The following is a 15,502-nucleotide window of genomic DNA, read 5'->3' on the forward strand; positions in this document are numbered from 1 at the left end:
CACGATTAAACTGTGTAGATTTAGTTAAAAATGTTTTTTTTATTTAATTCTTTGTTAACAAATTATATTATAACTTTCAACTTAACTAACAAGTTTTAATGGTTTCTGCCGAAGATAATGATCGAGGGATAAGTCTAAATAACGAGGGGAAAAAGTCAGTAAATCAATGAATCATCAAATCAGTGAATCTAGCCATAGATGGATCAGTGAATAGACGAAACAGAATCAGTCAATCGATGCGTAAACTAATAAATAATTTATAAAAAGTTTATAAACCTACAATTTTTAGTATGGTTGTCAACGACAATAATTTGCATTTTTTTATTTCAATAATTTATTTATTTTTTCATTTATTTTAGATTTGTTTATTTATTTATGTCTATATTACACTTATATTCTTTTATCCGAAACTATATTCATTATTATCTGATACCACTAAACTCGTTTAACTCAACGAAACACCGTTCTTATTCAAGTATAACTAAACAAATAGTTACAATTATCCGAACCGAAACTAGGATAATAATTACGATTTATAAAAGCAGGTGATTGCTGTTGATTGTTTTAAAAGGAGTGACGTTGTTACTAGTTTTAGGTTAATCTCAATCGCTTGGAAACACTTAAAAGAAAGGGTTATATCCCTTTCAACGCACGTTATAAATATTTCCTTTGTTTTAGTGTTTGGTCTTGAAAAACATAAAATACACCCACATACAGTGAACCTGTTACTTTTGGGGTAACGGTTCCGATAAAACATTTTAAGAGGCATATAAATATGCCAAACATTCTAAAACCAATATGATGCTAAAGGCACAGGATATGTAGACAAAGGTCGTTAGCAATTCACTTCCTGATGCGGCGTTCGATTTTTCGAATATTTTTACATGAACTAGTTTATGATTTTGTATGCTTCTTGTACGCCGTTATGTTTGATCCAGGTTTATAAGCTGCATATTTAATCATATAAAGCTATTATATGGTTATATGGCTTTCAAATAAAACGGCCCAGTAATAATGTCTCAATAAATAACTTTTTGAAACCTTTAAAAAATGAAAATGTTTTACATTTTTTCGTTCGAAATAAATATCACTGCTTTGAAAAAACTACACGCTGGTTAGAAATAATGCAATCGTGCTTTAAAGTCAAATTGAAAAAAATATTCTGAACCAAAATTGCATATAGGTCCGTTCTTAAAATTGAGTGGTAGGCGTTTTTATGAATTTTAATAAAGTTTGCTGTAAAAAATGGACACTCAAATTTAACGAAACTTTCTTTTTTTTAACGAAACCGTTTCTTGGTTTATGCTCCGAGTAAAACATTTCGTCAAATTGACGAAATAACAATCGTCACTTCTTTGAGGAAACGAATTTCGTCAAAATTAATGAAATATTCATTCTATTTTTTTCCAAAATAAAAACTTGCCGGGCCTAACTTTTCTAATAATCACCTTATCATGGGCCCCATATATAGGTAGATCAATGTCTCCCAAACAACATAAAGACTAATGAAACAGTGAGATAATCTACTTCCATGCCCGAAGCGGGTTTCGAACCTGGAATCTTCCTAATTCGAGGCCAACTCGTTGACCACCATACGCGCTGCTCGGCTTTATCGTCACTATATTTTTGATTTATTTTATTTTAGAAACGGTTTCGTCAAAAAGAAAATTGTGTGGTAGGTTTTTACGAATTTTAATAAATTTCACTCATGGATACTCGTGGATACTCAAATTTAACGAAACTTTGTTTTTGACGAAACGGTTTCTTGGTATATGTTCCGAGTAAAACATTTCCTCAAATTGACGAAATAACTATCGTCATTTCTTCCAGAAAACGAATTTTGTTAAAATGAATGAAATATTCATTCAATTTTTTTTCCAAAATAAAAGCTTGCCACGCCTAACTTTTCTAGTAATCACCTTATCATGGGCACCATATATAGGTGAATCAATGTCTCCCAAACAACACAAGAAAGACTAATAAAACAAAGAAACAAATTACATTCCATGCCCGGAGCTGGTTTCGAACCCGGAATCTTCCTGATGCGAAGCCAACTCCTTGACCACCATAAACGCTGCTCGGCTTTATCGTCACTTTGTTTTCGATCATCAAGTCTTCACTCTAGCTAACTATCTCCCATAATGCACTACGATAAGGTTTCGTTTTTGAAGAAACATTTTCATCATATATCTGAAAATTCGCTTTTCGACACAAATCACCATATTTTATGACGAAATGATTCTCAAAATCAACAAAATACAGCTCAAGAATTGCTGCATCGTCAAATGGGAGAGTTTATTTTCTGAGAGTGTTCGCAAAAGCAATATTATTATTTTCGTTTTAACATTTTTCAATTTTTTTTTATGTCCCGTAGTGGACTGATCGTCAAGACACGGTCCCAGCAGATCACTGAAGTCAAGCATCACTGGCTGCGGTCAGTGTGCGAGTGGGTGACCACTTGGATAAGTCTGCGTAGGGACCGAGGGTACGCGGTATTGGTCTTCGTTAAACTGTTCTAATGTACAGTGCTCGACTTCACGTGCAGGTCATCGGGCTACGAAGCGGGGGTGCCATCCTCTCCGCAAAGGATCAAAATTGTGATGGCATGTCTTCAGATCATCCTCTGGGATGCTTCCCAGACCGTCGCCAATAGCCCATTGTGCAGCTCTAGTGCGACGTAAATGAACTACAACAACAGCACTACCATAAGGTTTCGTAATTGAAGAAACATTTTTCTCATATATCTGAGAATTCGCCTTTCGTCACAAATCACCTGATTTTATGACGAAATGATTTTTAAAAATAACAAAATACAGATCAGGATTTGCGGCATCGTCAAATGTGAGAGTTTGTTTTCTGAGAGTGTTCGCAAAAGCAATATTATTATTTTCGTTTTTGCATTTATTTATTTTTTATATTTTTCGTAAGAACGTTGTTGGGAAGAGGGTTGGCCATCCTTGGTATAAAAAATAATATCGACTGTCAACTAGATTAAATCTAGTTCAGCTGTTTTTTTTTTCTCTTTATTTTTTTTATTTTATTTATCAGAATCTAAACCCTTATACTTTAATTATGGCCACCCTGAATTTCTTTCCAAACACCTATTTATTACGACCGCAGTAACGAAACTGAAAAGCCAAAACTTTTTCGGAAATTTTCGAGTGAAGTGAACCTGAAATAAAAAGGGTTTGACTTCTCTGGAAAAAAAAATGTCCTTATTACATGCTGGAGTGAGGTTGTTGATCCGTGGGTAAGGTTTGATTTTAAAGAGAATACTTTTGTGTGATTTTGTTGATGAAAAAAGCCGGCTTGTTTTGTTAAAAACATTTTTTCTTCTTTTTAAAATAGGGAATTTTATTTTTTATTTTAAAATTTTATTTTCATTGAAAACTTGAGGGTATTTTGCATCAAATTTTGTTTTTACTTTCCTTTGCTATTGGTGGAAATAAGTAATAATCTACTTTTTTTTGTCCCTGTCTGCTTCAATATTATTACGTTTTCTGATGCGAATTATTATTTACCTAGATCCGTTTTAAGATTTTTCGATTTACATTTCAAAAACATATATTTAGAAGCTAAATTGAAAGTCGTAATGTTTTTTACTTTGGTAAAAAATAAATTTTATTTGCAGTTTTTTTGTTTTGTTTTTTTAGTTTTATTATTGTTAAAGAATAATTTATAAATCATTGATACGTTAAAAGGGCAAGAAATTTCGGGCAGCAATCTTAAATTTATAACGAAAAAGTATAGCTTACTAAATTTAAACAAAATACTTACTAAAATATATATGTCAAATAATTCTTTAAAAAAGTAATAATTTTTTTTTTCTAATTTTGAATTTATTGAACTTCGTGCAGGACGAAAGAGAAATATTTTCAAATTAAATTTTAAATCGAAAACAATTTACAAAATTATGAGCCCATGTTTTTTAGTTCGATCAAGTTGTACCCCTCTTATACCAGTCTATACCTCAGTAAAGGAGACATGTAGTATAAGTATTCAAACAAACACTGTCAAAATCACGTAATCATCCTTTAAACTTGTTATTTTTCGGTATTTCAAATACTAACCAAACCAAGTAATCTCCTCATGTATTTAAGTGATCTCTCTTTTTTTTCAGTTGTAGGGTGTTTGGTTGCATTGAGTTTCACCCCTCTTAAAGTAATTCTGTATGTGAAATATCCGGTATAAGTATTCAAACAAAGTCTGATCAAACCATGTAATCTCGGTTTGAATTTGCGAACTTATACTTCTCAGTTACATCAGATTCATCCTGCATCTGTACATATTATTTACTTCTGTAAATGAATTATTCTGTGTTCAAATATTAACCAAAACAAATAAAAACTTCACGTTTTTTAGCCATCTCATTTTTTTCTATTTGTCCGGTATTTAGTTTCATTAAATTCCATCCCTCTTAAAGCACTTCAGTAAGTGAGATACTCGGTATACAAATTCAAAATGACCAAACCACGTAATCGCAGCTTGAATTATATTTCATCATATTCATCCTTCATTCCTCGAAAAGTGTATACTTCTGTAAATGAGATATTCTGTATGAGATATCAAATACTAACCAAATCAAGTAATCGATTCATACTTCTTGGCGATCTCTTGTTTCTTTAGCTTATGCTGTTTAGTTTCATTAAATTCCATCACTCTTAAAGAACTTCAGTAAGTAAGATACTCGGTGTAAGTATTCAAAAAAACATTGACCAAACCACGTAATCGCCGTTTGAATTAGTGAACTTATTCGTCTTAGTTTCATCATATTCATCTTTCATTCCTCGAAAAGTGTATACTTCTGTGAATGAGATATTCTGTATGAGAGATCAAATACTAACCAAATCAAGAAATCACTTCATGTTTTTTAGCGATCTCTTGTTTTTTTATTTATTTTTTTTTTTATTTATTTATTGGGGTTTAATTTTATTAAGTTCCATCCCTCTTAAAGTACTTCTGTGAGTGAGATACACGCTTTCAGTAGTCAAATAAACATTGACCAAACCAAGTATTTAGGACAGGTATTGATAGTCGTACTCAACATTTGTCAGCCTAACAGTTTCATCGAACTCTTTTTTTTTTCCTTCTTTTAACCACATTTGAAACATTTTGTCACTCCAAAGTGAAGTGGTATGCTTCATTTCGTATTGTTTATCAAAAAACTGTCGAAATCTACCAAAAATTCTTTTCTTCTTTTCCCTTTTTTTTATTATTTTCTTTTCTAGAATTGCAACGACGGAACGACTAACTCCTTCAACTGAACAAAACACAATGCTTTTAAAATTATTTGAAATGAAAGGAGGAGTTGGTCAAAGGGCTTCATTGTATTTTCAGTCGTCTGGTGTACTAAATATCCACTTCAATTCAGAAGAAATAAAGAATGGAAAAACCTCTTTGGCTTTTAAAAAGTTTCCAAATGCTCCACTTTGCTTGATGAACCACTTGTAGCATTCGCTATGTTTGGAATCCTAGCAGGATGTAAATTCTAAGCCATATGGAACTTATTAAAAATTTGAAATTAACGTGAAGATTAAATTTTTAGTGACAAATTCTTCTTAACGTGATATTATTCAGCCATATTATTTTAATTTTATAAAGAAAAATAGGAAACACTAAAATAAGAAATATGTTGAAATAAAAGATGTCGATTAACTACTCGTAACATAAAATTTGGTTATGTTTGGAATCCTAGCAGGATGTAAATTCTAAGCCATATGGAACTTATAAAAATTTGAAATTAAAGCGGAGTTAAAATTTTTAAAGGTGAATTTGCTTTAACGTGATATTTATCAGCCATATTATTTAAATTTTATAAAGAAAAATGGGAAACACTAAAATTAGAAATATGTTGAAATAAAAGATGTCGATGAACTACTCATAACATAAAAATTTCGTTATGTTTGGAATCCTAGCAGGATGTAAATTCTAAGCCATATGGAACTCATAAAAATTTGAAATTAACGCGAAAATTAAATTTTCGTGCCAAATTCTTTTTAACGTGATATTATTCAGCCATATTATTTTAAGTTTAGGAAGAAAAATAGGAAGTATACTGCGTTTAGTACGGATTAATTTTGATCATCGATTTATGACACTAAAATTAGAAATATGTTGAAATAAAAGATGTCGATGAACTACTTGTGACATAAAAATTTCGCTATGTTTGGAATCCTAGCAGGATGTAAATTCTAAGCAATATAGAGTACATAAAAGTTTGAAATTAAAGCGGAAATTAAACTTTTAATGGTAAATTCTTTTTAACTTTATATTATTCAGCCTTATTATTTAAAATTCAAAAAGAAAATTAGAAAGTATGTCACGGATAATCAGGAGAAATTTTGATCATTGTTTTATTACACTAAAGTTATATTTATTTATTGCAATATGTTGAAGCAAAAGATGTTGATGAACTACTTGTACCATAAAAATTTCGCTATGTTTAGAATCCTAGCAGGATGTAAATTCTAAGCCATATGGAACTCATAAAAATTTTTAATTAAAGCGGAAATTAAACTTTTAATGGTAAATTCTTTTTAACGTTATATTATTCAGCTTTATTATTTAAAATTCAAAAAGAAAATTGGAAAGTATGTTACGGATAATAAGGAGGAATTTATTACACTAAAGTTATATTTATTTATTGCGATATGTTGATGTAAAAGATGTTGATGACTACTTGTAACATAAAAATTTCGCTATGTTTAGAATCCTAGCAGGATGTAAATTGTAAGCCATATGGCACTTATAAAAATTTGAAACTAAAGCAGAAATTAAATTTTGAACGGTGAATTGATTTAAACGTGATATTTATCAACCATATTATTCAAATTTTACGAAGAAAAATAGGAAGTATATTGCGTCTAGTACGGAGTAATTTTGATCATTGATTTATGACGCTAAAATTAGAAATAAAAGATGTTGATGAACTACTTGTAACATAAAAATTTTGTTATGTTTAGAATCCTAGCAGGATGTAAATTCTGAGCCATATGGAACTCATAAAAATTTTAAATTAGCGTGGAAATTAAATTTTTAATAGTAAATTCCTTTTAACGTAATATTATTCAGCCATGATATTTCAAATTCAAAAAGAAAATTAGAAAGTATGTCACGGATAATAAGGAGAAATTTTGATCATTAATTCATAACACTGAACTTTGCAATATGTTAATTAAAAAATTCTGCATTTTAAGGAATCATATAGTTTTAGTTCATCGAAAAATGAACGAATTTTCAAAATTTATTTTGATGAAAGCAATCGAGGAAAAAATTCCAAATTTTTTACTATTTTTTCAAGTTTTTATTTCTTAAGCGCAACAACATTTTCTGTTACACTAATGGATATCACTACCGGTTTTTATAATGAAATCAATATTGTAAGTATCATAATCATGATGATGTTATAATGATTTAAGAAGAAATTTTGATCATAAAAGTTGATTTACTACATCGAATTTTGAAACTTGTTGAATTTAATGATATAGAGATTTGCAAATCATTTGTTCTTTTTTTTAAATCAACCTATTTCAAGAATTTATTTTTATTTTTAATTCATATTTAAAAATGTATGAATAATTGATTGTGCAGATTAAAGAAATTTCAATGATGAACAACTGTTTCTATTAAATCTAAATAACTGCAAATTTGAAAAATTGTAATTTGGAATAAATTCATGTTTGGAACATTTTACCATTTACGTAGAAAAAAAATACCGGTATTTTATGCTGTATCTCATAACCTTAAATTATTAAAATACTAAATATAATGTAGTTCATTCATTTTACCCTAATTAATATTGATTAATGAAAAAAGCAAGAAAATATATTTAATAAAAATTCTGCGTCGAAGGGTTAAGACAAAAATGTGAACTCTAAAAATAAATAATGACTTTTCAATGGAAATGAGCTACAAACAGTAACTTTTTAAGAATAAAAAGAACAAAATTGGTTTTTCTAAATATTTTTTATTTTTACTCTTATTACGTCTGTAGCGCTAGAGAGTAACAATTTAAGCGAAAGTAGAAGCTCGCTTTTAAGCTTTTGACGCAGATGGAACACCAGTGTCCCTTTTATATACATATTTTTTTCTGACTCTCTAATTTTAAGCAAAAATATATTTTGGTAGTCTTCAATTAGAAAAAAACACCTAATAGTTAATTTTAAAAAATCTATTTATTATAGGAATTATACTTGTAAAAATATATAAAATCCTAAAAAATAGTTTAAAAAAATCTTTTTTTTCATTCATATTCACAGATTTGTCAATAATTGATTTTATAAATTTAAGTTATTTTTATGACGAAAACGGTTTCTCTTAGATCTAAATCACTGCAAAAAATTGCAAATTTGAGAAATTCTTTAGAAGTGAACCCTGTTTGGAACATTTTACCTTTTTAACATGCTAAATATAATATTCTTCACTTATTTTGACTTAAATTAATAAAAACTAAAGAAAAAAGTACAAAATATATCCTAACTAATGAATGGAAGAAATGAACTTAGGTATAAAAAATGTCAAAAGTAGTTTACTTCTTGCTAACACTTAAGGGGTTATGTTAACCTGTATATGACATTTAAATGCATATGACATAAACAAATCAAAGGCCTGTATATGACATTTAAATCATTAATTCCCATAAGCAAAATCGAGTAAAAAACTCCGAATTTTTAGATTATGAAAAAAAATTATTACGGGAAACAGTAATAATATACAGTAAACAGTAGCTCATACAGTAAAAATATCTCCTGCAATTTAAAAAAAATAAAAAATAAATAACTTTTGAGGATTTTTATTTTTTGCGTTCATGATTTCGCAAAAACTGCTTGACGTATTATAATAATATTTTCAAAGAGCTTTATTTAAATCTCCTTAAGAATTTATAGATCAATATTTAAGTATCCCTTAGTTTAAATAGTTTTTATTAAAAAAATTGTGAAACTTGGTATCTAAGTACCAAACTATTAGTTTAGATAGTTTTTATTTTTTAAAAATTGTGAAACTTGTTATCTAAATACCAAACTATAAACCCAGAGTAATATTTTCAAAGAGCTTTATTTAAATCTCTTTAAGAATTTATAGATCAATATTTAAGTATCCCTCAGTTTAAAAAGTTTTTATTAAAAAAAAAATTGTGGAACTTGTTATCTAAATGCCGAACTATAAACCCAGAGTTACTTTAAATTTTTATTTCAGTAACTGTGTTAAACTCTAACCTTTTGCTGTATCGGTGCTACTATTTGGATTTTTAGAGTGTTTTTGTTAAAGGAAGAATAAAGTGCCGGAAAGAAAAAAGAAAATAAAGAGAGAGAGAGAGAGAGAAAGAAAAGAGGGGAAAACAATTTGTTATCCTTAATGGATCAAAAGCATCTTCTAATTACCAATGTGTATTCTAAGCTCGGAACAAACAATTAATTGCTTCATTTTAAGGTTATATCCGAATTCATGTTCTGAACTCTCCTTTCTAACTGGTGCTCTGATTTTGTCTTCAAAAGAATTAGATCTACGCTAAGAAAATCGGGAGTAAAGTTTTTCTTTTGCAAACTCGAAGGTCGGGGTTGAACGTCATGGCCATCTAACCAACCGTATCCACCAGCACCGATGTGACGTCACGGTGATCTTCCTTGTTACGTCAACGACAAGCGAATTTCAACTGCGGCTAGTGAGTGATCAGTTAGTTTTATTCTCGGTTTCGGAATGGGTGTCGGTTATCTGTGTTTCGGATTTATTGGTGATTTATGGAGTGAACATTTTTAGGATTTTTATTCGATACCTGTAAAAAATTTGGTTACGATTGGCGATATTTTTTTTATTTCCATTGTTTTAAAATAACTATTCTTTCCTATCTGTATTTAGTAAGCATTAACTTCTATATTTTTCGTTAATATTAATCAATAATTTTTTTGTTTTGTTTTAAAAATTAACCATGCTAGTTACTTGTTTGTTTGTTTTTTCAAGAACTTGTGAACCAAGATTTTATAAAAATGGATTCTGATAATCCGTTTGCATGTTTTTAATTAAATTTGTGACTGGTGAAAAAAAATCGTTTGAAAAATAAAAACTTTTATAAAAATCGTTCGTAAAATCTTTTCCATATAAATATTGTTTGAAAAATAAATCGTTTGTAAAAAAAAAAGTTTTTTTTGAAAAGTCGTTTGAAAAATACATCGTTTGTGAAAAAAAGTGAAAATGACTCTGTTATTACGTGAAAAAGTTACATGACAGTAAACCAAATTTTGGCATACGATTCATTCTTCATAAACTTGTTGGATAACCATTTTTGATTTAAAAACTGGATATAATTTCAAGTATTCACTCTGGCTAATTCTGTTATGAAAAGGTGTGACAACATGACAAAACTTCGGCGATCTGGGTCCATGGATTTCGGCAATCCAAGCATGTCTAATGTTTTAGACATGGCTAAAGCTTTATGCTTGGCATGCAAGCAAAGAAGCAAACCTAAGCGAAGCTTTAGTCTTTTTCAAATTAAGGTATGTTTTTCCCCTTTCTTCCACATTTATAATTTTAACTGCAATCTTGTTCGATAATTTAATTTCAATGCATTTAATAATGGCATAATATTTTAAAACTATTGAAAAAGTTTAACTGTGGTTAAAAAAAAAAATTTCTGATTATTTCTTTAAATTGTAATTTTCTAAATAATTGTAATTTATGCTCTATGTAAAAAATTCTAAAGTAGTTCGTTTTTAAAAAACACTTTAATTTAATAACGATTTAACTATTTATTAAACTCGTATAGTAAAAAATAATTCACAAAATGTATAGCAAAATTTTTCAACACTGCATTTTTTAACAAAATTTTAAAACCTGGTAACAGACTTATTTCAATATTAGTTTTTTTTATTTTTAGGAATTTTCGCCTGAACATATGAAATTATGATTTCTTTTAAACGTAGGTGATAGCTAAAATAAGGAAATACCCGATTAATTTAAATAATCATGCTATACCACTCGTTTAATAATATAGTTTTTCACATTCAATCAGTGAATTTAATGATCAATCGAGCTATTAAAAGCAAAAAAGTGTGCATTTAGAATTGATTTCTGTACCTGGAATATGCAAATTTGAATTAATAAGAAATTTAAATAAATACCTATCTTCTTACTGCATTTATCTATTTTCTTCAAATTCTTTAAGTAAAAAAATTTGTGGGCTTAACATTGCAGTTATATTACTACGGGGAAATCACTTTTTATTTAATAATTACTTTCTTGTTTAATTGTTCAAGATTTAAAAATGGATAAATTTGATTTTAGAAAGATATTTGTTTTTGTTTCTTTTCGCAATTTTATACCTACGATTTGAAAGAAAAAATTAGAAACTCAATAAAAATCTTAATTCCTATTTTCAGTGTAATAAATAATATATAATGTAAATCATATCAATTTACCCATTTGATTCCTAAATGTATATACTTCAGCAGACCCAAATGGTCAATATTTTAAAGAAAGTTAAGGCAGGTATTCTTCAAATTTTTTTTTAACTTCCCGTTTAATGCAGCATAATTGCATCTGATCCACGCACCATTAAGCCGGAACTAAAAAGTGCAAGCTATTCCAATAGTCAGTGAGTTTTTAAAAAAATAATTAAACTTATCAGAATTATCTACAGTTAATTCTTAGCGATTCCATAAATGTTATTGTTTCAATAATAATCTGTATTTTTAAATATTTATATAGTTTTATAAAATAAAATCTATTATTTTACACTAATGGGTTTGCTTATTATAAATGGTTTATTACATATGACTGAAATTAAAAAGCAAGTTTAAAAAAAAAATGCTCAATAAAAACAGCACGCTTTTTATCTTGAACGAATTTTGCCGAGAATTCCTTCTTTTTAATTTCACAACGTGTAACAGAAGAAGTAATTCTAACGCTCACATTTTTGTGGTTAAAAAGTACGAAAATGTCAGGAACTTACTCAACCACAGTTCTCTTAACTGCCATTCTCTTTTTCCAAGAATAGCCTTTTTGTTCGCGATCTTCTGCGATGCCATATATTGATAAATAAAAAAATCCCACTTCAGAATTTGAGGATCTTACCACAATAAATAGACCTAGAGTAATTGTTGGAATAAATCACGCAATTTTGTTCTAGGAATTTTCCAAATCGGCTTATAATAATATAAACAATTTAGTCATCAGATCACTCATCATTTTAAGAAAAGTCATAATTATTTTTTTTTAAACTAAATGGTTGTTTATTGGCTTTATTTAAAAAAAAATTCCAAATGTTAATAATTTTGCTTCTTTTAGAAATCATAACTAATAAAAGGGGCATAACTAAATAATTTTATTTTGTTTCATAATTGAGCAATTTTTTTGTTTGCAATCGACAGAATTTAGTGATTAGATCAGTCATTGTTACCAGAGAATCAATAACTAAATAAAAATATTATTTCCATGAGTATATAATCACTTTATAATCGTGACTTAAAAGTCACCTTGTAATTAGTAAGTTTTCAAAATTATTTTGCTTTTATTTATTTATTTTAATTTTTTCGAAGAAGTATCTTATAAGTGAAAGGAACCAGAAAAGAACGTATTTTTATTTAATCCTAATTACAGGATGTTACGTTTAGAATCGGCAAATTTTTTTTGTAAATAAATCACTGATATTTTAAAGAAAAGTTATATATTGCTATTGCAGAGCCGTTTGTTTACCAGAAAAGATATAAAATTGGTTTTTGGCTCTTTTAAGAATTTTTCCATAATTTAATAATATTGTTTCTTTTAGAAATCATAACTAATAAAAAGGGGCATAACTAAATAATTTTATTTTGTTTCATAAATAAGTAATTTTTTTTGTTTGCTATGTACATAATTTAGTGATTAGATCAGTCATTGTTGCCAGAAAATCAGTAACCAAATAAAAATATTATTTCCATGAGTAAATAATCACTTTATAATCGTGACAGATCACTTAAAAGTCACCTTATAATTAGTAAGTTTAAAAAATTATTTTTCTTTTATTTATTTTCTTATGTTTTTTAAACCATCATTTTTCGTCGCATCTTTTCCAAGAAGTATCTCAAAAGTGAAAGGAACAAAAAAAAAAACATGTTTATATTTAATCCTAATTACAGGATGTTACGTTTCAAATCGGCAAATTTTCTTTGTAAATAAATCACTGATATTTAAAGTAAAAGTTATATATTGCAGAGCCGTTTGTACACCAGAAAAGATATAAAATTGGTAATAAAAAAAAAATCTACCTCGTTTTCGCAAGGATTACACGTTTAGGATTACCTAAACTTATTTAAAGAACTTTTAATTTATAATTAAGTATAATATAAAGTGAATTAATTAGTATTAATTTGGAGCAGAATTTTAAACATACTTTTTTAAAAAATTCGATTTCTCGGAAACTATTTGACCGTTTCTGTTCAAATTTTATGTTTTGCCATATAAAATTACATTCTTTAAAGCACATCTTGCTACATGAAATTACATTTTGTATACTTTACAACTTAAATATTTTCGTCAATTATTAAATAAAATAATAAAAATAATGAACAATTATTAAAAAAAATTTTTTTGCATGGCAATATCTTTGGGTAAACGAATTTTATGATTGTGGACAATAACTTTTCAATTCACTTAAAAAGTTCTGGAGATATGTCGAAATACGCAAAAAGTAAAATTAACTTTAATGAGTCAAAACGTTTGACAGCCCATCTGGTCAAACTGTCGGAACCATATTTCCCAGATTTCGGCTATTCCCCCATTTCGAATATCAAAAATCAGATTCCTGAGAAGAAAAAAGAAGATATTGAAATATAGTTTTAATTAATTAGTATATTTGAAGTCAATCACTCCTTTAAACTATTAAGACTGAATCGTAGTACGTGAAAATCCTACTATTAGATCAAAAGTTATTTAGGGTGCGAAAAGTTCACTTGCAATTTTCTTTGACGAAGGTATAATAAATATTAATATTTATATATTATCGGCAGATAAATATCTGAAATTATTTTTAAACTAGAGTTTTATAATAAAAAAAACTGATTGAATTTACCTTAATCTACTTTTAAAGTATAAAATTTACCCATCCTGTTCGAAAGTTCCGCAAACTCATATAGAAACAAATCAGTGGTTAAATTATTGATAAATAACTTAAATAATAAAATGAAATAAATAAAATACATTGAATTACTTTATTTTCATTAATAATTACGTAAATATTAGAAAATAAACCAACCAGTAATTAAATTGAATAAATAAGTAAAGCATTCTTGCTACAAGTGTTTGGTGTTCCCCTTTGTCTAAACTATTTTTAATCGGCTATGAAATATTTTTAACTTATTATAATATAGTAATATATAGTGACTTAATACATTATTATTTAGAATTTTAATTTTTTATTATTTTTAGATGTTACGTTTTTAAATGAAATCCATTTGTACAAACAATTTCTGCCAAAAATATACAAACAATTTCTTATTACTTAAAAAATTATAATAAATTTAATCATAAATTCGAACATTTATAACACTATTAGAATTATTTCAGATTATTTTCAGTATTATTAAATTCATTATTATTAGACTTTTTTTACCGTTTTAACACCATTATTACTACACTGTAAAAAATTTCGTATCAAATTACGGTCTAAAGTACCGTAATTTTTTTAAGTAATATTTTTTTCATTTGTCTGATTTAGTGATTTTACGGTAATTATTACTATAAAAATTACATTGCATCTGATTTTCTGTTCCTTAATATGTTCCGGTAAAATGGATTTTACAATTAAAAATACTGCCACCCTGAGTGCCGGTACTATTTACTGCAATTTGATCCGAAATTTTTTATACTGTAGATCATTTGAATAAGCACAGAATTTGAATTAAATCTTGTTTATGAACATGTAAGATTTAGTTAACTGAAGTCCCCAAATAAGGAGCCTCTAGCACCATTTAGGTAGAAAAATCTTTCACCTTGAATCTTTTCTATCTATTTATGTAGGAGATTGGTTAAATTACTGCGTAATTAATATTTTTGTTTACCGGTTAAACTACGCATTGTTCCTTAAATTGTTTCCCACTTAGCATTTTAAATTTCGCTCACGTTTTGGAGTGTTTAAAAACTTCTATTTTTTAATAAATTAGAGTCTATTAGCATATAAGTTGTTTAAAAAGTAATTTTTTGTTTTTTAAACGATGGCATAATGCTTATTTGTATCAATCTGCTGTAAGTAAAAAAATTATTTTTCATTTTCGTTTCAGAAAAATAATAAAGAAAACATTTCATTATAAACAACATTTTTTTTATGGATTTTCTGTATAAAGGAAAAAATATGTTTTAGCGCGTAGCTCACATACTCCTAAATATGATATTTGACCTAGAAATGTGATAAATAACGTATTTTCCCTCCCCAATTTACAGAGAATATTTACGTGAGGATTCCATACAATAAAATAGGCCTTCAGAGGTTAATAGTTTTATTTTTTAGCTTTTGGCATAACATCCGCAGCAAAAA

The 15,502-nt window shown here is 27.7% G+C and overlaps 1 protein-coding gene across 4 annotated transcripts in view; it reads left to right on the forward strand.

Moving 5' to 3' along the window:
* The window catches only part of LOC107445775 (rho GTPase-activating protein 29), a 214,740-nt gene that overhangs the window by 73,841 nt on the left and 125,397 nt on the right, over positions 1 to 15,502 (forward strand). The window contains exon 1 of one of the 4 annotated variants that reach the window (XM_043047839.2): positions 9,672 to 10,490. The exons of the other annotated variants lie outside the window; for them this stretch is intronic. Coding sequence (XP_042903773.1) covers positions 10,332 to 10,490 — 159 coding nt within the window. The 5' untranslated portion in view covers positions 9,672 to 10,331. Of the gene's footprint in view, positions 1 to 9,671; positions 10,491 to 15,502 lie in introns of those variants that run through there. 4 annotated transcript variants of the gene reach the window in all.

Source organism: Parasteatoda tepidariorum, chromosome 9, assembly GCF_043381705.1.
Source record: "Parasteatoda tepidariorum isolate YZ-2023 chromosome 9, CAS_Ptep_4.0, whole genome shotgun sequence".
Lineage (NCBI taxonomy): Eukaryota > Metazoa > Arthropoda > Arachnida > Araneae > Theridiidae > Parasteatoda > Parasteatoda tepidariorum.